The 24859-nt window shown below is 38.3% G+C and overlaps 1 protein-coding gene and 1 pseudogene across 1 annotated transcript; one reads left to right on the forward strand and one right to left on the reverse strand.

Moving 5' to 3' along the window:
* Positions 1 to 3573: 3573 nt before the first annotated feature.
* Positions 3574 to 3668, reverse strand: LOC139983937 (U2 spliceosomal RNA; annotated as a pseudogene).
* Positions 3669 to 5369: 1701 nt separating this feature from the next.
* On the forward strand, positions 5370 to 23521 carry LOC139982053 (membrane progestin receptor gamma-like). Its single transcript, XM_071994560.1, has 3 exons — positions 5370 to 5563; positions 10169 to 10411; positions 11758 to 23521. The coding sequence occupies exons 2-3, from the start codon at positions 10213 to 10215 to the stop codon at positions 12615 to 12617; spliced, it is 1059 nt and encodes a 352-aa protein (XP_071850661.1). The 5' UTR covers positions 5370 to 5563; positions 10169 to 10212; the 3' UTR covers positions 12618 to 23521.
* Positions 23522 to 24859: the final 1338 nt, after the last annotated feature.

A 24859-nucleotide genomic window follows, 5' to 3' on the forward strand; every position in this document is an offset into this window, starting at 1 on the left:
CCCTCGTTTTGTAGGTACGTATATATATTACACTCCCTGGTGTGTTGTCCGCCAAAGAAATAACACCATGAAGTCCATGAACAACCGAAAGTTCTTCATAATAAAAAAACACCCCACGCTCACTACAATACTGCCAACCCGTATTTGCAGGCAAATTCAGTTTCAGTATTGGTACTGTTAACACGTCCCTTGCAGCAGCGCCACTCCAGCAGAAAATTCTGTTTCACAGAACCAATATTTGTCTGTTTCATTACACCCTTTCATTTTGCATCTATACATCCATTATTATACACACTGGTCTTGTAGGGGCGGATAACTGTATTAGAAAATGATTTTTTTTAAGAAGAATGTGTTAAAATCAAGTGTCTATTGTAACAACACGATATGTGTAGGTTGATGTTTTTGCTGTATCATACTTGCAAGGGAAGCAGGACACTTCGCCCAACAACCATTTCGCCCAACTGCCATTTCGCCCAACCTTACCATTTCGCCCAACCAGCCTGGTCATTTCGCCCAACCAGCCTGGTCATTTCGCCCAACCAGCCTGGTCATTTCGCCCAACCTTGATTAAATATGATACTTGAAAAGTAAACGTTCGGGAATTGTTAAAGTTACAGGATACGAACCGAATATTAAGGAAACTTGAGGACCGATCAGTGTGTTGGGGGTTAGGTTTGATAGTAAACGTTCGAATATTAAGGAATATTAAGGAAACTTGAAGTCCTTTTCTTTGTATAACTTTAGTAAGGAAACGTTACAGAATACGAACCGAATATTAAGGAATCTTGAGGATAGATCAGTGTTTTAGGGGTTAGGTTTGATAGTAAACGGTCGGGAATTGTTAACGTTACGGGATACGAACCGAGTATTAAGGAAACTTGAAGTCGTGGTTAAATTGATTAGGCCTACATATGTGATTACATATGTGGTTACATTGATAAATATTACGGACGGGTTTTATATATATATTGTTTTTCACTTAACGTTCCGGAATTGTTAGTCAGTAGGATGGACCAGTATTTTAGGGGTTAGGTTTGATAGGTTTTTATGAAGACCGATTCCCCTGTGTTTGTATAATAATATAACTTCCATATAATAATAATAATAATATAACTACCAATAATATAACCCAAAATAAATCAAATTGAACTAGTGAAATAGAAACGGTTATATTATTCCACACCGATTCCCCTTTGTTTGTATAATAATATAACTTCCATTGTATGCGTAAACGCCTAAAGTAGTGTAATCCTCCCATTATACCCGAAATAACTACTCAGACTCCGATCGATATCGAGCGGACCTCACTTTATTTACCTATTACGAAGTAACCTTACCCAAAATAAATCAAATTGAACTGGTGGAATAGAAAAAGTAATATTATTCTGACTGAATATTAGTAAAAATAAGGTTGGGCGAAATGACCAACACGGTTGGGCGAAATGACCAACACGGTTGGGCGAACTGACCATGCTGGTTGGGCGAAATGACCAACGCGGTTGGGCGAAATGACCAGGCTGGTTGGGCGAAATGGCAGTTGGGCGAAATGGTTGTTGGGCGAAGTGACTCGCAAGCCTTGCAAGTAGTGTGAATGGGTTTAAGCAGGGAGTTGTTATGGAACCTTCCTGGTTTAAGAATGCTTTGGACAAGCACATTGTAATCGGGTCTGAGTGTTTGTGTCTTCAGTTTCGGTTCTTGATGGGGACTTGAGTGTCCCTCCTGATCCTTTTTTACTACTAGACTAGCCTAGCCTAGACTAGACTAGCCTAGACTAGACTATAGACTAGGCTAGACTAGGCTAGACTAGGCTAGACTAGACTAGGCTATACTAGACTAGGCTAGGCTAGACTAGCCCAGCCCAGCCCAGACTAGACTAGGCTAGACTAGGCTAGACTAGACTAAACTAAACTAAACTATACCTTTGTTGTACAAGCTGGAACTGGGAAGTACTAGGCATGTAGGCCTATGCTTTTCTGTGGAATAGTCTAGTTTAAATGCAGGTCTGCGCACGCAGGCCTACGTCTGTATGATCAGGAATTGATACGTAACCTTAGACTGGGATCAATTTTTTTTTTCTGGCTCAGCCATTTTTTATTTATTTATTAATTTTTATTTTTATTATTGTCATCTTTAATGAGGGTAGTCCTGCTCACTGCAGAAGCACTGCTTTCCAGAGGAGCCCTCAATACAAAATACATACGGTATACTATATTATGCAGTAGAAAAACGGTAAACATAAAGCACAAAAAGGACGGCAAAAAGATAGACAAACAAATATCAGACATCTAAACAAAATATATAAGTTTTCATATTGCGTTTAAAAAATATTAACATTTGGCAAGCATTTCAAATTTGTTGGAAGACTGTTCCACGATCGACCTGCCTCCAGAAAATTTAAAGGACCTTTTGCCATTCCCAGATCTAACAGGAGCAAGTAAAACATTATTAGAGCAGCTAGATCTAGTTCTGTAAGAATGGCTATCTCTCAGTAGAATAGTATTATCAGTAAGGTAATCAGGAGCCACGCCGTGCACACATCTATATATACAATAGAACATTCCTGAAAGCAATAGTTGGCCTAATCTCAAAGCAATTCGAAGGTCATTCAAAAGTCACCGGACGTACATTGGAAGAGGTAGGCCTATATATCAGTTATGAAAGCCTACTTTAACAACTTCCTGATTCAACTATACCTGGTCAAACTAACATATGGTGTCATGGCACTATTAATACTTAGTCTGTAAGTGTAGCTCGATCACGTTACTTATAAACCGTTTTAAAGTTTTAATTCACGATATGATAAGCCTAAGACTCTTAAAGGGTGTGAAGACTCGCGCAAAAAGAAACGTCTTATGCCGGTAATCGGACCTAGTTTCGAAAGAGGTGTAACAGAAGTGTTAGACACCACCATCGATCCCAGAAAATACGCACACAGCTTTGCTACCTTCGGTTATTAGACACTATAGTGTACAGTCAGTACATACAGCTGGTGTAAATACCCACAGCACAGTGTACAAGCGCTACAGCGATGGACTTCTCAGGTCCAGCTAAAGATAACAAGGTATCATGTTTCATTAATGTCTGCATTTTGTAGCGACAAGCAGAACACTTCACTTGCAAGCAACGGAAAGTTAACTTTTTCAGAGCGCGGCACGCAGTTTGGGGCGAGTCTTCAATGCCTTTAGGTTGTATTGTTTTCTTCATGTTCATCTGTTCATCTGCTTGTTTGACTTGTTTATATAATTCTTACAGTGTTTGTTTTGTTCCTTTTTTTTAGTCAGTGTTTGTATCATTTAAGTTTTCCATCTATTGTATACAGGCGCGTAGCCAAGGGGGTGTTTTGGGTGTTCAAACACCCCCCCCCATGGCCCAAGTGCCCCCCAAAAATATATGCAGAAAGGACCAGTGACGCTAGTAATAATTATCGCACCCTCCTCAGGGCCTCACTCGAGTCTCTTCCAATCCTCCTTACAACGATACTTTTTAAGAAAAAGTCGCCCAGGAAAGAACCTGTGCACGAAAACCAAACTACTGTACGACTGATCCGCTTCTAACCCCAGTCCCCTTGCATCGGGACTGTGACTGTGTGATCATCGTCAGGTGTGCATCACCATTCCTGGCAAAGAACAGATACTACACATGATCTTAGCCAAAAGGCCGAGAACGATGCACTTTGTACTGTATATATAGGTCAAACCGTTCAGGTTGAATGCCCTCTACTACGGAATGCAATAAGTCCGAGAAGATTGTACTTTCGTCTGTAACAATTTCTCTATTGTCACGACTAACGTTACAGTATATGCCCAACTTACACAAACTCTAAATTATCGCATTAATGGGATTTTAGCTTTACTTTTAGTGAGACTCTAAGAGAACCGTGATACCAAATATGCCAAAATCAATGATGTGAGAGTACCGTTAACTCTTTGGGTTCCCAGTTTGCTTGTCAACAGACTTCTACAGTCCAAACGAAGGGGAACTCTATAGGTCCGCAATTCCCTTGATCTTTTTATCTCTGATTCCCCAAATTATCCTTGTTACAGTTCAAACTTTTGAGTTGAAGTTGAACCTAGTTGCTTGTAAATTATATATATTGAGAAAGGTATCTCTTTAGGTTCGCATTTTCCTTGCATCAGTAATTGAGTCTATATAGGATTACATTTTTCTGATGTGAATAGAATTATTCCACAAAATAATTATCAATATTCTTTTGTATCATTTGAGCTCAAACATTGCACCATTTTGCATCTAGAGGCCTTAAAATTCCATTTTTTCGCCAAACCCCTAGACCCCTCCCCCATGTCAGTCTCCAGCAAAACACCCCCATGAACAAATCCTCGCTACGCGCCTGATTGTATATACTGTTCGTTTTCTGTCAAACTTTCAACCATTTTATAAACTGAGGGACTCACAGTAGATCAGCCCCCCGGCTAACCGAGTTAATTACCGCCCTCAGTACGTCATCTTCGCAAAAGTTCAAATAAAAATAAAATACTTGTATGAATTCTTCTAAGCCCTAGGCTATGTAGCCTAGCTTTAGAATTACACTATTAATATTAATACTCTGACCATCACACTGAACCCTGTAAGCAAAGGAACTTGGAATTACTTCCTTGTTGAGCTTGTGTCCTAGTGGCACAACTGATTCTGAAGTTATGTGACTTATAATTATAGGTAGTCTCCCTATAATTATTTGGATATAATTATGCGCCAAATAACTTATAACGGGGGAAAACTCATTCGGTCACTAAACGAAATAATACATAATTGTAGTCAAAATTATTTCAATTAACAAGTCCACTTTGGTACATCCAGCTTACGAATCGACTTCCTTTTCGCGAAGTTTCTTTTAGCCGGGTACTCGATTTGAATATTCAGTACTTCAAGGGTGACGTCAACACAGAGGCGCGGTTGACAACATTTCCCACGCATGCCTTGAACCGTGGTGCCAAGTTACTACAATAACACTAGAATATAACGGTAATCTACCGTGTGATCAAATTTAACTGATATGAGACAACTCGCCCTTCACACTTATTATGTAGCCATCAAATTACTACAGCTGCAGCATCTTCCTTTTTCATTAAAGTCATCATGAATATGATGAAGCGAAGTTTCAGACAAAAGACTAGGTAAGGAATCACTTTACTTCAAAGAAGAAACGAAAATCAGTCCTACCACCTCTCCTGAGGGTCGATGCAAATGGTATGATGGACCCAAAAACCCTTCGACTTCAGAGAATAATTAGAAATGAATGACCATATACGGTCGAGTTGTTGACACATCAAGCTGTATCCATGTGGCCGAGTTGGCTAACAAAACAAACCGCCTATCAGTACCTGGATATTGTACTGTACATACCTTTGAATAGCGTACACACATGTACTGCAGTATTATCAATTGGAAAACACCTTTCTGTATAGTACTACTACTAGTCACACCTTATCAACCGTCTGTGTTTGTTATGCGTACTTTTTCTGTGTGAAACACGAGCACAGAAACGTTATTTTCTTTCAGGGATTTTCGTAAAATAGACGGTAACCACGGAAAAGTTGTGTGCCAGGTAATGCTCCTTTCGAATCTTCTTCCTGATTAAAACAAGAAGTATTTAGTTTTTCTCATATGCATGTGAGTTAAGAATACGTTACTAAGTATTACTAGGCTAGGCTAGTATGAGTAAGGCCTAGCCTAGGCCAGTTATAATAACCTGTACTATAGGGATACCGGCACTAATACAACTAATACTAGGCTAAGACTTACTCAGTAGGCCAGGCCTGAGTAATACTAGTGTTTTACTAATTTAATCTTAAGAAACAATGCCGGAATAGGCCCAGTTATGTAAGGTACCGAAAGTAAGACATAGTTAAACGGTTTACAATAAGTCCCAGTAGGCCTAGGCCTATCCAACACTTGATATGCTAGGCTATATAGGCTAGGCCTACATTTTCACCTATTGACTTAGGCTTGGTCTGTTTAACTGAGTTTACCTAGTTACTAAATACTAAAACTATTACTAGGGCTAAGCCTACTTTTCATATCTATGTTAAATCTATCTTTGTTAGGCTAGGCTAAACATTAGGTCTAAATTATTAGTTGTACTTGTATTGTAAGTTGTATCCTAACTTGTAAGCTATTGGGCCGACTTAAAAAGTTAGGTATAGGCCTAGTCTAGATTTTTTTGTATTTTTTGTATTTTTTTACCAAACTATTGGCAATTGCTGTGACAGTGTCAATATTTAACTCTAGCCATAGTAAAGGTGCCATGGGACCTAGTAAAGTAGCAGTCTACTTAAAAGAGCGAAACCCGCCCAGATTTCACTTGCATGATCTTCTTAAGTGGGGTTAAAATACTATCTTTTGTTTAGATGGAAATATATAATAATAATAATAATAATACACAGTTCTTATAAAGCGCAAATATACACTTAAGTCTCAGTGCGCTGATTATTATTAATCCCTGGTCATTGGTAACTTGTCACACCCACACATCAAAGTGTGCACAATTCAATCAATCTCTCCTGGGGCACCACAGTGCACCACAACCACGTGTCCCCTGGGGGACTTCCCATAGGGTGCAGCCACAAACCGGCGCACGCAACTATATTTACAAGTTACCTCGCAGGTCCCCATTTATACACCTGGGTGAAGAGAGGCAATGGAGATAAAGCGCCTTGCCCAAGGACACAACGCAATGATCTGGCCAGGGCTCGAACCTGTAATCCTTAGATCACAAGTCCACTGCCTTAACCACTTGACCACAACGCCCTCCTATATAACAAGTTCATTAAGATTGTTCAAGAACGAATAATATATAGCCCGGATATATGCCTTTCAATCTTTATGTTGGACACTAACAAATAGCAGTTCTGCAAATTGAAGTAAGCTACATGTAACACAAAAGAAGAAACATTAATCTATTGTGACGATTTGGAGACAGCTTTGCAAAGTTACATTGTCGTTTGGCTTTTCACTCTTTTGAAGACACATTGGGAGTCTAGGTTGCACACATCAAGTACATGATTTATTTTCCGTTGCTACATTATGGCAAAATTCAGACATTTATTAAGTTTCTTAATCAAAATTTGAACAGTGCATTATTCACTGCAGGGTATTTAAATCGGATACAATATAGGCCTAGGATAAAGGTTTTGTTGAGCCTAAAGTAAGCTTAAGCCAAGGACACTACCAGCTTTATAGTCCAACAGCCATCTAGACTAAGTTAGAACCAACAAACTGTATCTGCTCAGAGCCTGATGGCGAGCCTAGCCTTACTTTGCATAATAATCCAGGCTTGACGTTGTTAATTCCATAATAAGCTGTTGTTGCTATGTATACTGTACTAGTTATATGTGTAAGCCTACCATAATATTGCCCATCTGGATAATAAGAAAAACTGACATGGAAGATACTAAACTTACTGTATGTGGGTCTAAGGAGAACTGATAAACAGTTTGTATGTTAGTCAGTATCCCAAACCAGTTAGTTAAAAGTTGTATTCAATACATGTGTTTTTTTTATACAAATGTCTATATAGTGGCAATCGAATCTGAACGGATAATGCCATTTGTCATTCAAAACCTAGCCAAATGCACCAGTAGCTGCAAATTACCTTTACAAACTTTGTTGTTGTTGTTGTAGGACGTAACCACAGCATTTTGAGTTTTATGAGAACAAATTAAATGTACATAACTGTGGTAAAATTCTGATCGGTTACACAAGAGTCTTAGTGATATATTCCATGGATGACTAACCTCAATTAGATTCCTTTCTGAAGGCGTAACAAAGATCTCATTTCAGGAGGGAAACAGCTTTGATTATTTATGCAGCAGGTTATTGTGTTAAATTTAAAGTTGTTAAAGACATTTCCCCAGTCATCCAAACTGGATTTTTTTCACCCAAATTCCCTGATAAAATTTTCAAAAGGTCTGTTTAAAGTCGACGTCTCCAACGAGAAAAACAAAAGTGTTCTATAAGAGTTTATATTGAGATGTGCTGTAGTCGGCCCAAAGGGGCCACACTAGAGTACAAGATTCTGTGGAAAATGGTTCCTTGATTTCTTTTCATATCATGCCCGGAAGTATTATACCCAGGCTAAACATGTGTTACCAGTTTGGGATGAAGGAAAGGGCCAGAAAGTATACAGGGACTGGCCTATATTTCAGCTGAAAATCCTTAGAGTATATAATTCAAGGATCTCAAAATGTGGGCTATTTGCTGGCTAAATGCCAGTGTGTCATTTTTTTCTCATTTGCCAGTGCTAGAAAAAATAAAACACTGGCAATATATTGCAGGTAAACATTAATTAGAACATATGGGCACATATTCAGTTTCAGTATGTACAGTACAGTAAATGAAGGAATTGACATCATATCCTGCCCAGTGTACAACTGTTTACTATCAGCAATTATTTCTCTGTTCTCATGTTAGCCTGCCTGTACAGTGACTGATCATGTGTAGGCTGTAATTCAGGAAAATCCAACTGAGAGCTAATGATTTTAGCCAGAGGATTGCTTAAAGGGTGTGAAGACTCGCGCACAAAGAAACATCTCATGCCGGTAATCTGACCTAGTTTCGAATGAGGTGTAACAGAAGTGTTAGACACTACCATCGATCTCAGAAAATACACACACAGCTTGCTACCGTCGGTAATTAGACACTAGTGCACAGTCAGTACGTACAGCTACGGTCAATACCCACAGCACAGTGTATATAGCAGTGATGGACATCTCAGGTCTAGATCAAAGATAACAAAGTATCACCTTTCATTACTGTCTGCATTTTGTAGCTAAACAAACAAAACGTCCCTTGCAAGCAAAGGAAAGTTTACTTTACGCGGTTTTGGGCGAGTCTTCAATGCCTTTAAGCACTGCCAAGTTTTAGGTAACATTGTTCAATTTCTAGGACGGCAAGCCTTGTGTGGCAGTGAACATTGTCAAGTTGTCAAGTTTCTTTAAGAACCTCTTTCAATTTAAACACTCATCCGTTAATCACACAAACGAAGTCAACTTGGGTTTAAACTTTAATATAAAGGCGTTATTACAAAGGTCATTTGCTGAGGTTTGCTTTTAGTTCTATTCAAGCGTACTTACTTCAAAAGTCAATTTATATATGTGGTTGTGGGTTTGGGCGTCGTGTAACAGTGTTAACAATGCATGGTCTGTTATGCTTCAATGGTTGTTTCCAGAGAAACAACGTTATCAGCCCCCCCCCCCCCCCCCCCCCTATCTCACTGAAGAGCCATTTTTGTTATTGGTTTATTTTCTGATTTTGCTTTTACGACATATAAATATCCTTTTATTACTCTGCGTATGTATCTTATATATATTTTTTTTACTACGTTATATCCCATGCAAAGTGCTCCGATATATTCTTTTATGTTTATAAGTGCTATATAAATGATGTATTATTGGTATTATTATTACTGTAGGGTACAGTCTAACAGTCTATACCTGAAACCTAAATCTGCTGTATGAATTTATGTGTACAGTAAACAGTACATTACAGAACATCAAATCAAGCATTACAGCATTAGTACTTAAACGGTAATCAGCCGACTGTTACCACAATAAATGTGTGCATATATTTCAGGCATCGGCTTAAATTGTTCATAATGCCTAATTAGAATAATAAATGAAATTGACCAATTGATCTAAAGGGAGTGACCTAATTAGTCTCTTCAACAATCAAATCTTGATACCGAAAATTTGGACATGTGTTTTCTTAACAACAGAGATCAGTTGGTTGACATTGAGCCTGTGGATTATTCTATATACTTCACAACTACAAGACTTCTAGAAGTGACCCACACTTACTGGACACTTTACAGAACACTTTATTTATTTATTTTTTATTTGTATTTTTTTAACATTTTTTTTTATATATTTTTTTGGCCCTATTTTTTTTTACTGTAGTCAATATTGCCATCTTTATTAATCATGGAATTAATTTATATAGAGTATATGAAATACTACATGTATGCAAAATGGTTAAATTGCCAAGTGGTAAACATTGCTATGCAAAGTGGTAAAATTGCTATGTAAAATGGTAAAATTGCTATGCAAAGTGGTAAAGTTGCTATGCAAAGTAGTAAAATTGCTATGCAAAGGCAAACATGCTCTTCCTTTAACCTCCGATTCAAACAGTGTCGTTGTCATCTTCGTTCTCACAGGTCGATAGCGGGGGATCGCTACCATCACCACCACCACCGCCATCATGTGGACTGTGAAACTTCTCAAAGCGGATCATGTGCCATCAGACTTCCGAGAGCCTTTCATCATCACGGGCTACCGGTCCTGTCGATGCACAGTGCTAACCTGCCTGTTCAGTGCCCTTCAGCACACCAACGAAACTCTCAACTTCTGGACCCATTTCGCTGGTTTTCTGTTTTTCGTTTGGCAGATGTACCAGACAGGTTAGTTTCTTCATTTGGTTTCTCCTTTTAGCCAAAAGTCTGCTTTCTTGCACCATTTGTTGTTTTGTTTTGTTTGTACTCCTGTATCCATCCTCAAATATATTCTGAAATGTCTCTTGCAAAATTGAGAATTTTTTTTTTACAAATGGTAACATGTATACATTTTGTGACATTATTTTCAATAATTTATTCATATATTCATAAATTCAGCAAAGGAGAAGCCTATCAGCATATTGTTAGTGTCTGTATTAATATAGTAGATGTATAGTGTGTTGTCTATGAGCTCCATTGTGCATTAAGGTATGTGTGTGTGTGTTAGTTTCACTTAATAGAAATATTTTGTGATTTCTGGTTTAGATATCACCAAAAATTAAATTATATTGTTGCAGAAAACATTTTTTATGCTAAAAATATATACGTCTAGCGTACACTTCATTTTTGACAAGTCTTGAAGTATATATCACCCACAAACTTTCTGCAAACCTACATTGCGCTACATAGCTTAAACTGTACAAAATAACCAAGAGGTCTCAGCACTGTGTACTACCCTGTACTACCATGTACCACTGTGTATTACCATGTAATACCGTACACATACTACCCTGTACTACTATGTTCTACCCTGTAGTACTACCGTGTACTACTATGTACATTACTACTGTGTACTACTTGTAATACTGTCTACTACTATGTACTGCTGTGTACTAATATGTGCTACTATGTACTACTATGTACTACTGTGTAGTTACTGTGTACTACTGTGTACTAACGTGTACCAACATATACTACTGTGTACTACTGTGTAGTTACTGTGTACTACTGTGTACTAACGTGTACCAACATATACTACTGTGTACTACTGTGTAGTTACTGTGTACTACTGTGTACTAACGTGTACCAACATATACTACTGTGTACTACTGTGTAGTTACTGTGTACTAACGTGTACCAACATATACTACTGTGTACTACTGTGTAGTTACTGTGTACTACTGTGTACTAACGTGTACCAACATATACTACTGTGTACTACTGTGTAGTTACTGTGTACTAACGTGTACCAACATATATTACTGTGTACTACTGTGTAGTTACTGTGTACTACTGTGTACTAACGTGTACCAACATATACTACTGTGTACTACTGTGTAGTTACTGTGTACTAACGTGTACCAACATATACTACTGTGTACTACTGTGTAGTTACTGTGTACTACTGTGTACTAACGTGTACCAACATATACTACTGTGTACTACTGTATACTACTGTGTACTACTGTGCACGTTGCTGGCTTATAGTCTCTGTTTGGCTTTAGAATGACAATTACAATCATTTCTCTTTCCAGGTGACAGATATTGGAGTTACAATGATCCCTTCACCTGGGCTTTCACAGCATACCTTATCTCCTGTTGCATCTACCTGCTCACCAGCAGCTGGGCGCACCTCTTCAGCTGCATGTCCGAGTGGTTCCGACACGTCTGTTTCTTCTTGGACTACGGCGCCCTCAGTGTCTACAGCTTCGGCTGTGCCTTGGTCTACAGCCACTACGTGTTTCCCACGGACTACATGGGTACCTGGTTGCACCGGGCTTTCATACCGTTGGCCTTCATCAACGGCGGCTGCTGCACCATGCTAGCATGCAGCTCCAGGCTGATGCACGAGGGCAGGCTCCGTAAACTATTCCGGATGTTAGCGTTCATGCTGCCGTACTTTTGTTGCAGCGTTCCCCTCCTGTATCGGCTCGCCTTCTGCCAGGGATCGGAATGCGAGGCGGAGTCGTTCCCGTCCCACAGACGGCAGTTCTGCTGGGCTTTCCTGACGGGCTTCCTCTACGCCTCGCACTTTCCGGAACGGTTAGCCCCGGGCCGGTTCGACATCGTGGGTCACTCGCATCAGATCTTCCACGTGTGCGGCATGATGGCTACCTACAGCCAGTTTCAGGCGGTTTCCGTTGACCTGGTCCAGAGGCGGGATGTGATCACATCTCTGGCCCCCGAGGCATCCTTCATGTCCACACTAGGTCTGCTCGTCACCCTCGTCGTCATGAACCTACTCATCATCGCGAGCTTCTCCAACTACATCTGGAATCCGGAACAACTGAGGAAGATCAAACACAAACAGGGTCGTAAGACGTTGGTCAACCTCCTCGAGGAGAGACGGCAGGTTGTCGACCTCCCCGGGGAGGAGGAGAAGAAGCAGGTTTGATGGAACCACAGTTGCAGCAGGTGCTGTAATTGTGACTCAAATTTAATAAGAGAAATTAATAATTTAAAAGAAACTGGAGGTAGAGGAGGATTAGCAACTTATACATTTTTCAAGTTTTTCAATTTTTTTTCACTTTTTCTCAATTTTTTCAATTTTTTTTTCAATTTTTCAATTTTTTCAATTTTTTCATACAGTGATTTTCAATAGAGGCAGATTTTGTCAGCTGACATCAATATGAATATTCATAGCCTTCTGAACCACCTTAGAAAAGTGCTTATTTTTTTTCCCAGTCTTTTTTTCTCACACATGTGTTTTTCGTTTGTGGAAGTGGTGGTTACAATTTCACCGTGACAATGCTAGCCTTACATTTCGTGTTGCTCCTGCCAAAAGTGCCGTTTAGAACAAAAAAGGCAGTGGCGTCGGGCTGTCAATTTTTTTTTTTTTTTTTTTTTGCTTCTGAAATAATTTCATTTTCTCAGATTTAGTACAGTGCATTCTATATTTATATATATTTTTTTTTAAGGCTGTACCTTTTTTCTTCATTTTGAAATGAGTTCTGTCCTGACAACTAGTCTTGGATACCTTGTATAGCAGCCTGAACCAACCTTTCTAAATATCATTTACTATTTTGTTCCCAAACATGAAAGAGACCAACTTTTTGTCGGTCAACGTCTTAGAAATGATCTTCTAACGAGGCTGTTTAGTACGTTTATACTTTACTTTTTTAAGCAACGGGAAGAGTTTTAGATCTGTCTCAAGGAGTTCTTGAAATCATTAAGTGGATTTGCGAATGGTACAGTAGATTTTGGAATGGTACAGTAGATTTGGGAATTGCACAGTAGATTTGCCAATGGTACAGTAAAGTTGGGAATGGTACAGTAAATTTGGGAACGGTACAGTATATTTGCGATGGTACAGTAGATTTGCCAATGGTACAGCATATATGGGAATGGTACAATACAGTAAATTTCGGAACGGTACAGCAGATTTGCCAATGGTACAGTATATTGGAACAGTAGTTTGGGAAATGGTACAGTAGATTTGGGAATGGTACAGTTGATTTGGGAATGGTACAGTAGATTTGCCAATGGTACAGTACATTGGCCAATGGTACAGTAGATCGGCCAATGGGACAGAAGATTTGCGAATTGCACAGCAGATTTGCCAATGGGAGAGCAGATTTGGGAATGGTACAGTAGATTTGAAAACAGTACAATGTAAACCAGTAAACGTTGACTTTGCTACATGTGTGGCAGTATGTCTAAACTGTCAGTACGAGCCAAGATTCGGGATTGATATCAAATAGATGGAAGTAAAGATGTTCAGGTGTGAATAGTCAATGTAAACGCCAGAAGTAATAGCCTTAAGGTCCGACCTGTTAAGTCTATTTGCGGTGTCTGCCTGGCTACGACTTGCCCTCATATTGGCGTGGGGGAGAGAGACCATGGTGACATCATATTAGCCATGGAAAGACAGTTTGCGGTTAGTGGTTACTTTTAGTGCCCATGACTATTTCAAATCCTGTCGGTCTGTTGAAGTAATTTCTCATATTGGCGTGGGGGAGAGAGACCATGGTGACATCGTAATAGCCACGGGAAGACAATTTGTGTTTAGTGGCTACTTTTAGTGCCGATGGCTAATTCAAATCCAGTGCCGATGGCTATTTCAAATCCAGTAAACTTGCGTTCGGCTTGTTACCATGGCTTAATATCGGATAGTCTGAAGAGGTTAATTTCCAGGATTGTTGTGGGACAAGTAAAATAAAAGACACCTTTAATATTTAATTTTGGAAGAAAACCAATTTTAAAATTGTCTTTGCTGTTAGATCTAAACCTTTTCTGACATCTGACTAGATTTTCTTTTTGTATGGACAAAGTTTCGTAGAAAATAAAAAAATCATCTTCCTCCCTCCCCCTCCTCCCTCCCTCCCCCCTCCCCCTCCCCCCTCCCCCTCCCCCCAACTTTTTTCTTTCCTAAATTTGAAATGCAGTCTCCTTTAAATTGCAACAGACAACCATACGTATACACTTACATAATGGATTTGCAGCAGTGCAAGTTACTTGTTTTTTCCATGGTTAAAAAAAAAAATCTTTACATCCATTCACCTGTTTGACACCCACGAAGGTTAAAGCCTTGAAAAAGACAATTCAGATAGTTGGAAGTTCTTTATTTTGCTTTAATGGGCAGTATAATATGCAATGACATGCCTGAATGGTTTGAAATTGATAAAACGTAGCAGCAAAATAACAACTCATCCATAATTGATAGGGTGCTCAGGTGTCTTGATGTATGACCTTGATACAACCAGGTTGATATATTTTTTTAATTTTTTTTTTTCTTTAATAACAAGCTGCTTATATCTAAGTACTACAAAAAAAAAATCGCTTTACGTATTAAATTTGGCTACCAAAGTTAGATGGCCTGCTGTTTTTCATCCTGCCCTTGACCTAATCCACATGCTAGCAAGGATTCAGATCGCAAATTTGGCCAATATTTATATAAAATATAAAAACATTTTGAGCATGGTGAAGTCGGCCTACTGTACGGTAGTATGGTTAAGAAAAATTTTAGAGCTTTCTCAAAGGAGTGCAGGCTTCATTTTTTAACATTTCAGAAAACCAAAGGGATTTTACTATCAAGTGAGGGAGAGAGAGAGAGACACCACCTTGTTAGGAGTCTTTTTTTTTGTGAGTCACTTTTTTGTTTGATACTGTCAGTGTGAATCCCCCCAAACCGTAAACCACATATCACCCTTTGAGATTGTCAGGGGAATCCCCTAAACCATACCAGATAAAACACATATTTACACACATAAATACCACCAACCCTCTTTGTTACAAGATAAGGCTTCAAATATTCACCTTTCTCTCTCCCAGGTCAAATAAAGACCGGAATGTTATTGTTTAATGTATCGTTTATGAGGTATGAGAAAGACCCCCCCCCACCCGCCCATTTATTGATTTGGTAATTTTTTTTTGGGGGGGGATACAGAGTTTACATAATTATTTTATACACCAAGGACTACTGACACGTCCCAATTTAGGCGTTCAGTTTTCGAGGGTACTGCAAAACTGTTACCCAAATTGATCATACTGTACATACATAACCGGAAGCATGCATTGTAAATGTTCATCACGTTGAACAGAACTGACTGCATTATTCGTGGAACATTTACTAGACCTCTAGTCAATAGGGAACTTTTGTTGATTTGGTCTAAGCCAAAGTAAAGGAAAGAAAAAGAACCAGAACAAAATTGCTAGCTTTTAACTTCACCCATTCTTTTCAAGATGGTTGAACGATCCCTTTATTCTGTCTCAGTGAATATGACTCCTAAAGAAAAGAAATATTGATTGCCAGCCAAGCCACAATTCGTTGTCAGTATTTCTGAAAGGTCGTATCCATCATGGTTGACTGGCGCTTGAGAAAAAGCTTTATGCCAGCGAATTGAGTATCTGGGTGAACTTGGTCTGTATTGTGTGTGCAGAGTAGTAGCATAGTTTGTATACAGAGAGTATCTAGATAAATCAATAAGGTGCACTAACCTTTAGGAACAAAAAAAAAGAATAATTAAAACAAACTGGTATATGTTGTATTATCTGTTGGTCAAAAACTTCTCTGTTGCCTTCTCTGTTGCTATGACAACAGTTGCCCCTCTGAGGGTTAGGTTTGAATGAGTGCAGATAACACAATAGGTTTACTGGACTGTTTTACTAAGTTATACTTTATCTGATGGCTCTAATAATAGACTGATCCGGTCCAGTGGCCTCCAATACAGTAGCGCCCTGTTAGGATGTCTGACCTACAGTGGTGTGAAGGTTTCAAGAATAACACTGTGTGCTTAAGAGCTCAATTTTACCAAGTCAGGTATTGAAACACTGCCTCTTTAATTTGATGGTGCATTTATAGTATGTAATTTCCCATTCCACAGTTATAGATGTATTAAAGGGGGGACTGAGGTACTCGGATGATTTCGTGTTAAAATGTACAAGTAGTACAACTGGTTTAACAACTACAGCACAGCCACCCTGGGAGTGTACCTATCCATTACTAAGCACTGCTTGTGACGAGGGTGTTGCCTTTCAAATTTTTCTTCTCTCTACCCAACCCTCCACTACCCCCTCTCTCCCCTCCCCTGCCCACACAGCTTGAATCCCCCTCCCTACCTCCCTTACATTTGTGTATGATTTATGACAGTACAGTAGTGAAATAGAAATTTTTTATGGAATGATGCATGGCTAATATAAAATTAAGACCCAACACTTTGCAAACACAAATTGTCTTTTTCAGCCAATTAGAATGAGCCCTTGAGGTTGTTCGTATAGGGAAACCAGTACATATATGTTTTATGAATATTAATAAACTATATTTATATTATATATGCATATGAACAAACACATGTGCAGCCTTGATTTATGCATTTGTATGATCGTTCAAGGGAGGACGTTTTTGCTGGTACGCTTGGATCTACCTCGCTGTTTTTTCTGTCGATAAAATGAAAGAACTTTGTAACTAAAGTCAGTGTTACACTTACTTGTATGCAAAAAGCATGGTACATGTGTCTGTTGATATCTTGTTGTATATCACTGGGTTGCTCGCTCTTCTCAGCCAATCAAATACGCTCAAATTCGCCAGGAATCCGATTAGAAACCGGATTCGCAGCTGTTTAAAAGTTTGTCTGCATTTGTTAAACCTGCCCTTTTTTTTTTATTTCTTTTTCTGACTGTGCATGTTAGCAAACTATTTAAATTACTCACACTGCCAGGTTCCTGAAGAGTGGCGACTTCTCAGTTCTTTCTCTAAGCAGGGTTTCAAAATGGACGCCTGTTGATTAGTTTTGACGTAAAAGTTATCGTTTGCTATCCAGATACGATTCTTGGAAGTTTTGACCTCGTCCTCGCAATTATTCGCCAAGGTGTCGTAGGAGGAGAAAAGTTAAAGGGGTAGTGTCCGAAGGTAATTTTCTTTTTTTTCGTTTTTTGTTTTGTTTAAACTTCTGAAAAGAGGAATATTTTATGAGATTAGCATCTTGTTGAAATTTGCCGTCAAAATTCCTAACTGTCCATTTTATGAGCTAAAAGTATTGAAAGTGACAAGGTTATAACAATTGCACCCTAACCGACAAAAAACACAAAAAAAAACATTTTTGGATTGCAGATTGATTTTCACTCTTGATTTAGACCTTGGAATTTACAGAGAGTTTCGGCTGAACCGAAAGAAGGTGTGAATTTTACTAAACGTCTACACGGTTTTTGTATTGTGTATTATAATGCACTCAATTAGTTGGTATCAGATTTTGCTTCAACATAACTAAAGTTTATAACAATTTCAGAGGATTCATATCTCACAAAGCTGTTTGAAAGAATGTGAATTTTGGGCACGCTTCCTACATTATGGCTGTTACTAAAAAACATAAAATTACTCCATGACTTTATCATTTTAGTCTGTTACTGTGATCAAAATTTAAATTCTTAAATGATATAATTTAGGTATCTTTCGAACTGTTATCATACAGCCCCAGCCAGGACACACTCACCCGATGTATTAACCATGTAGTTGATATCTGTGATTCAAGTACATTATCTCTGATAATGGGCATACCAAATGGTTAGGTGGAAGTAGAGGACAGTACGACCCACATTCGTTGTCTGTGACTGTCAGTGGATGTAACATTGTGACAGTGGACAATTAATGCATTGTATGTACTCTGTGGACATTACATACCTGTCATAGTGGACTAACATTGTTTTTGATGGAGGACGTCATGTTGTCAGTCATTGTGAAAAGTACATTTTATATCACGGTGGACATTACATTATCTGTCATAGTGGACATTGAATCGTCTGTCATAGTGGACTAACATTGTGATGGTGGACATCATGTTGTCAGTCATTGTGAAAAGTACATTTTATATCACGGTGGACATTACATTATCTGTCATAGTGGACATTGAATTGTCTGTCGTAGTGGACTTACGTTGTTTGTGATGTAGGACAATAAATTGTCTGTCATAGTGGACTAACATTTTCTATCATAGTGGACATTGTCTTGTCTGTCATAGTGGACTAACATTGTGATGTAGAACAATAAATTGTCTGTCATAGTAGAAAGTACATTTTCTATCACAGTGGACATTACATTATCTGTCATAGTGGACATTGAATTGTTTGTCATAATGGACTAACATTGTTTGTGATGTAGGACAATAAATTAACTGTCATAGTGGAAAGTACATTTTCTGTCATAATGAACATTGTCTTATCTGTCATAGTGGACAATAGTATTGTCTATTTTAGAGAGACAGTAGACTGTGTCAGATAATGGACATAAAATTATGTAATAGTGGACAATACTTTGTCTGTGGTAGTGGACTAACATTGCTTTGTCTGTGGTAGTGGACATTTCTTTGTCTGTGGTAGTGGACAGGACTCTGTCTGTGGTAATGGACATTACCTTGTTCTACTGCCGCATTTTTGCATGTCTTTGTTAGTCCTAGGGTGCCGTGGCAACAGTAACAACAGAACATAACAGTAAATACTGTTATCTGACCATCAAATTTGAGTTTTTTCCGTAAGATATTCGTACTGTACTAAAGTGACCCAACATACAGTTTGCTCATGACTGCCTAACCATGTGCATAGTAGCACTGTTGTAGCTGCCTGCCTGTACCTAAAGCACTAAGGATCTTTTTCACAAATCTGAATAACTTCCCAAACATTTTCTTCCCCCTCTCCCCTCCCTCCTATAAACTTTTGAATTTTCTGTCTATACATCTTTGACTCTTGAACATGTAAATGGTTACCGTGACGATGATGGCACTAAATATCCAAGGCTCTGTACAGTAGTATTTAACATGTATGCATTTAAATTGCAATATTTATTATCTAATTAGCATAAAAGGATGTTAGTTTAAGAGCTTTGTTGAATATTCATGTTATTCTGGATAATTATGTTGAAAATAAGTAGCTAGAGAAAAATCAATATTTGCCATCGGTTCTGCTACTTTGTCAGGTTTTTTGGAGGCTAGTAAACACAGGGTTGTATTCAACTTGAAACACTGGCAATTATTAAATATTCCCACTACTCTGTCAAAGCTTTACCGCACAGTTTTGTTATTATCGTCATGAAAATGCCTAGACATAGCCTGCTAGCGGCAAAATCAAACAAGGTCACCAGGTCTCAAGGTAAATGCCAGTCCTGCTGCTCATTTCATAATTAATCTGTGTAGAAAATGTTTGACAGCTGATCCCACTAAACTGGTTTACTCATTTACAGGAATACTCAAAACTGTACAAACATGATTGTTTAATCAGTAAACATTCTGTCAAGGATGGTGAGGGGGGCTGCAGCCAGGCTGCCTACTGTAGATGGTGAATCTGTTGTGCATACTGTACCGTACTTTGTATTTGGAGCTGTATCAAGAGGCAGACATGGTATGCCTTTAAAAGGTACTGTGTGAAGAGCAGGATAGTGAGGCTGCAGCCAGGCTGCCTAGGGTGAATCTGTTGTTCATACTGTACCATACTGTGTAATGGAGCTGTATCGAGAGGCAGATATGTTATTCCTTTATAAGGTACTGTGTGAAGAGAAGGATGTTGAGGGTGGCTGCAGCCAGGCTGCCTAGGGTAAATCTGTTGTGCATACTGTACCATACTGTGTAATGGAGCTGTATGGAGAGGCAGACATGGTATTCCTTTATAAGGTACTGTGTAAAGAGAAGGATGGTGAGGGGGGCTGCAGCCAAGCTGCCTAGGGTGAATCTGTTGTGCATACTGTACCGTACTGTGTAATGGAGCTGTATCGAGAGGCAGACATGGTATTCCTTTATAAGGCACTGTGTGAAGAGAAGGATGGTGAGGGGGGCTGCAGCCAGGCTGCCTAGGGTGAATCTGTTGTGCCTGTACTGTACCATACTGTGTAATGGAGCTGCATTCTAAAAGTATCTGGTCACTATTAAAAGTACCTGACAAGATATTCAGGTTGGTTTCAGGCTTTCAGCACAGTTACTCTTTGTTATGCTGGTTGGGAGTAAGGGTAAGGTAGGGGGCCGGGGGGAGGAAGGGGAGCCGGTGAAGCGTTAGGCGGAACTCAAACCTCAAGGACATATAGTCAGGATGGTGCTCTTGGTAGTATTATGTACCCTGCCAGTAAAGTGTTTAACCAACTTTATTTCAATTGTTATGTAATGTTATGTCCAAAGGTTCTTGCTTTTGTATATTTCAGTCACTCTACTCATTTATACCAACTCTTTCAATGGTGCACATAAACCCTGCAGAATCCGAGGGCAAAATGACGATCTGCTGGGGGTGGGGCGGGGGAGGTGGGTCTGGTGGTGGTATGAAGTGTTTTTTTTGTTTTAAGAAGCGGACCTAACGTCTTTTCAAACTTGAAGTGCCGTTAAAGAGAAAGAAACTTATAAGATGATATTTTGGTGTTCAACATCCCAGAGTTTTTATTTTCATTCATTGAATGTTTGCATGATCTGCTTACCCGCACTGTTCAATGAACATGTGTGATTTATTTAGTGGAGGCAGTCAGTTTGGAGTTAGTCTGTAGTTAATGGTAGAATTGCCTTTATTGTACCAAACGTTGCATAGTACCAGTAGATTAGCCTTGGAAGTGAATGTCGTAGTTTCGGAATTGTGTGATAGTTTTCTATGAAGGCAACCACATCCCATGCGGTGCTGGAATTTACGCAAGATTAAAACGTAAAGATTGGCCCAAAAAAAAAAAAAATATCGCTGTCTATCAGCCTACATAGTGCAGTCTAGCTTGGTTAAAAAGACAATTTTTTTATTTTTTGATAATTATTATTATTTTTTGGGTATTTTCATATTGCAACCAGCCAGTTGGAACATTTTTCTAAACTGTCCTCCCACTGTATCGTGCTGCGAAGCACTGATACTGACAGTAGAAACAGTTTCCTGACCTTTATCTGATTCTAATGCTGATACCACTCTATACTGTCCTCTCGTATCATGCTTCAAAGCACTCTTACTGACAGTATGAACAGTTCCTAAACCTTTATCTGAACCAAATGCTAATTACCACTATACACTGTAATCTTTAATAATATACTTTGTCCATTTGGTAAATATTTGGCTGAAAAAAAGAAATTTTTTGTGATCGAACGGCAACTGTGTTGTACAGTATGTATATAGTATGTTAAATGTGTACTCCAACTCCAAGTGTCAGAAAGTCAATAATAGCAACGTCGTTGCTCGACGTTTTTATTTTTTCATCAATAAATGATAATTTATAAATTTGCAAATCTAGACTTGGGGACAGTAAAAGGCTTGTCTTTCGAATTCCTCTGTTACTTTGTCATCATGCATTTATATGAAAAAAAAAGAAAAAATTATAAATTATGAGCTATATTCTATGAGAGTCGAAGTGAGTGCTCTAAGTGAGCACTTCCAAACTTGAGATATTTTGCGAGTTAATGTTCAAAAACATTGTCATAATGTTGTGTAACTTGTGTGCAGTGCAACATAAACTAGGACCGGTCACTATATGGTAGAATTATTTAAAATTTACGTTAAATTTAAAATTTGAAAGAATTAGAAGAAAGATGTGTGTAGTGATTCTTGAGGAATTTGATAAAAAAAACACTGTTTGAGATTTTGGGATTTTCTTTTTACTCTTACTGAAGGGCAGGTCAAAGGTTACATTGGTGAACCTGCATATTCAAGTTTTATTAATTAATATTCATAACATATGAATATTCAGTAGTGAGTTTCTTTTTGTAGGACTCTGCTCTTTTGATTGGCTGCTGTTGCTTGGGCCTTGAAGAGTGAAATGTCAACCTCTAAATCTTTCACGTAAAACATTGATGAAATTATAAGATACCATCTCTGGAAACAAAGCTTTTGATGTTATTGAATATTCAGAACAGATAATATTGAGTTTATGAATATTTTATGATATTAAAATGCTTTCACCAACCAGATGGGACGACTTTTACAATATTAATACCGCTCTATACTGTCACGTTATGTTTCACAGCATTCCTACTGGCAGTATGAACAGTTCCTATAACTGTTGATTCGATAGAAACTGAATATTCATGAATACTGAACCATGACTCAGGCATGAGCTTTTCCCGTGAATTCGCGGAATATCTGTGATTACTTTTCTACCTTGGGGACAAAAACTATTTTCCTAACACACTGTAGCATACGCAAACTGGAGCCTACACCACAACTTTTGCAAAGTTCCTTAATTTTTTTTACCCCAGGCTCATCCTTGATGACTTGAAAGTATATACTGTATACCTTACGTACATTTCTAAACATAATTGTGTTATGATGTGTGTGTGTTTGTGTTGGAATTCAAAATTCCTCCCACGATTTAGTCAATTTTTTATAAATTACTTGAGACATTTTAATACAACTTGCTCTCATTCATTTGATTCAATGAATGCATGTTAAACAGACCCTTTTCTTTTGTTACTTATCTGCTATATGGTGACTGCTAGAATGATATCAAATATCAAGTGGCTATTAAATGTCTTTTCAAACTCAATTTTCAGTGCAAATGTTTCTTTCCTCTGTTGTTACGCAATTGTTTTTTCTAGTGTTCGTAGTGGGTTCGAAAACGGTATGTAGTATGTAAATTAGTTTATGCAGTCGTAGATATACATAGCTTGGTTCTAGTGTAGAAACTACAAGTGCGGCAGTAGCAAATTTGAGTTTTGTTTTCAAATTATATTTCAGAGCAATGTTCAGTTTTTCAATTCTCTCCCTATCTCTTTTGTATATTTGGACAAGTTATTTGTGGTTACATTGTATATATATATTGCTTTCCAAAACCAGCTGTGACTAGGCTAACCTTCCGGCAACTATCCTTGTAGAAAGATAAAAAAACGCCTTTGCTACGAAGAAAAACAACAAGGAAGAGAAAATATACATAGCTGTTCTTCTTTGTTTTGTTTTTCTTCTCTAATTAATTTCCTTTTCTAATTAATTTTCTTTATAATTTGCGTGTTAAGTTCTGCAGTCTGAATATAGTTAAATAGCCGATCAGACTAGTGTCTAACAAATTAATTTTGGTTTGGTTGTTATGTTTTTTCTTTTTCGATTTACATGGCTATTATTTTTTAACATTTGGTTAACTGTAGTCAATATTAGGTTCTGATAGGCTTAAAATTCAATCTAATATCTATTAGATTGAATTCTGGTTATAGTTTACATTTACATGCAACTTTGTCCGGAAATCAAATCCAAACTTTTAACCTGGATACTACTGGTCAGGCCGGTTAGTCATATAGCTTCGATTCAAATCTGATCGTCCAAAAACTTTCTCAACCAGCCACTTGGGACAGTTTTCTAAAGCTAATACCACACTATACTGTCCTCTCATATCATGCTTCAAAGCACTCGTACTGACAGCATGAACTGTTCCAAACCTTTATCTGATTCTGTGCTAATACCAGTGTATACTGTCCTCTCATGTCATGCTTCAAAGCACTCGTACTGACAGTATGAACAGTTCCTAACCTTTATCTGATTCTAATGCTAGTACCACTCTATAATGTCCTATCATATCATGCTTCAAAGCACTGGTACTGACAGTATGAACAGTTCCTAACCTTTATCTGATTCTAATGCTAGTACCACTCTGTACTGTCCTCTCATATCATGCTTCAAAGCACTGGTACTGACAGTATGAACAGTTCCTAACCTTTATCTGATTCTATGCTAATACCAGTGTATACTGTCCTCTCATGTCATGCTTCAAAGCACTCGTACTGACAGTATGAACAGTTCCTAACCTTTATCTGATTCTAATGCTAGTACCACTCTATAATGTCCTATCATATCATGCTTCAAAGCACTGGTACTGACAGTATGAACAGTTCCTAACCTTTATCTGATTCTAATGCTAGTACCACTCTGTACTGTCCTCTCATATCATGCTTCAAAGCACTGGTACTGACAATATGAACAGTTCCTAACCTTTATCTGATTCTATGCTAATACCAGTGTATACTGTCCTCTCATGTCATGCTTCAAAGTACTCGTACTGACAGTATGAACAGTCCCTAACCTTTATCTGATTCTAATGCTAGTACCACTTTATAATGTCCTATCATATCATGCTTCAAAGCACTCGTACTGACAGTATGAACAGTTCCTAACCTTTATCTGATTCTAATGCTAGTACCACTCTGTACTGTCCTCTCATATCATGCTTCAAAGCACTCGTACTGACAGTATGAACAGCTCCTTACCTTGATCTGTTTC

The sequence above is a fragment of the Apostichopus japonicus genome, chromosome 16, assembly GCF_037975245.1.
Source record: "Apostichopus japonicus isolate 1M-3 chromosome 16, ASM3797524v1, whole genome shotgun sequence".
Lineage (NCBI taxonomy): Eukaryota > Metazoa > Echinodermata > Holothuroidea > Aspidochirotida > Stichopodidae > Apostichopus > Apostichopus japonicus.

Coding starts and splice junctions, on each gene's coding strand:
- LOC139982053 (XM_071994560.1), top strand. CDS start 10,213: ATGTGGACTGTGAAACTTCTCAAAGCGGATCATGTGCCATCAGACTTC. Junction 10,412..11,757: donor TTGGCAGATGTACCAGACAG/GTTAGTTTCTTC, acceptor TTCTCTTTCCAG/GTGACAGATATTGGAGTTAC.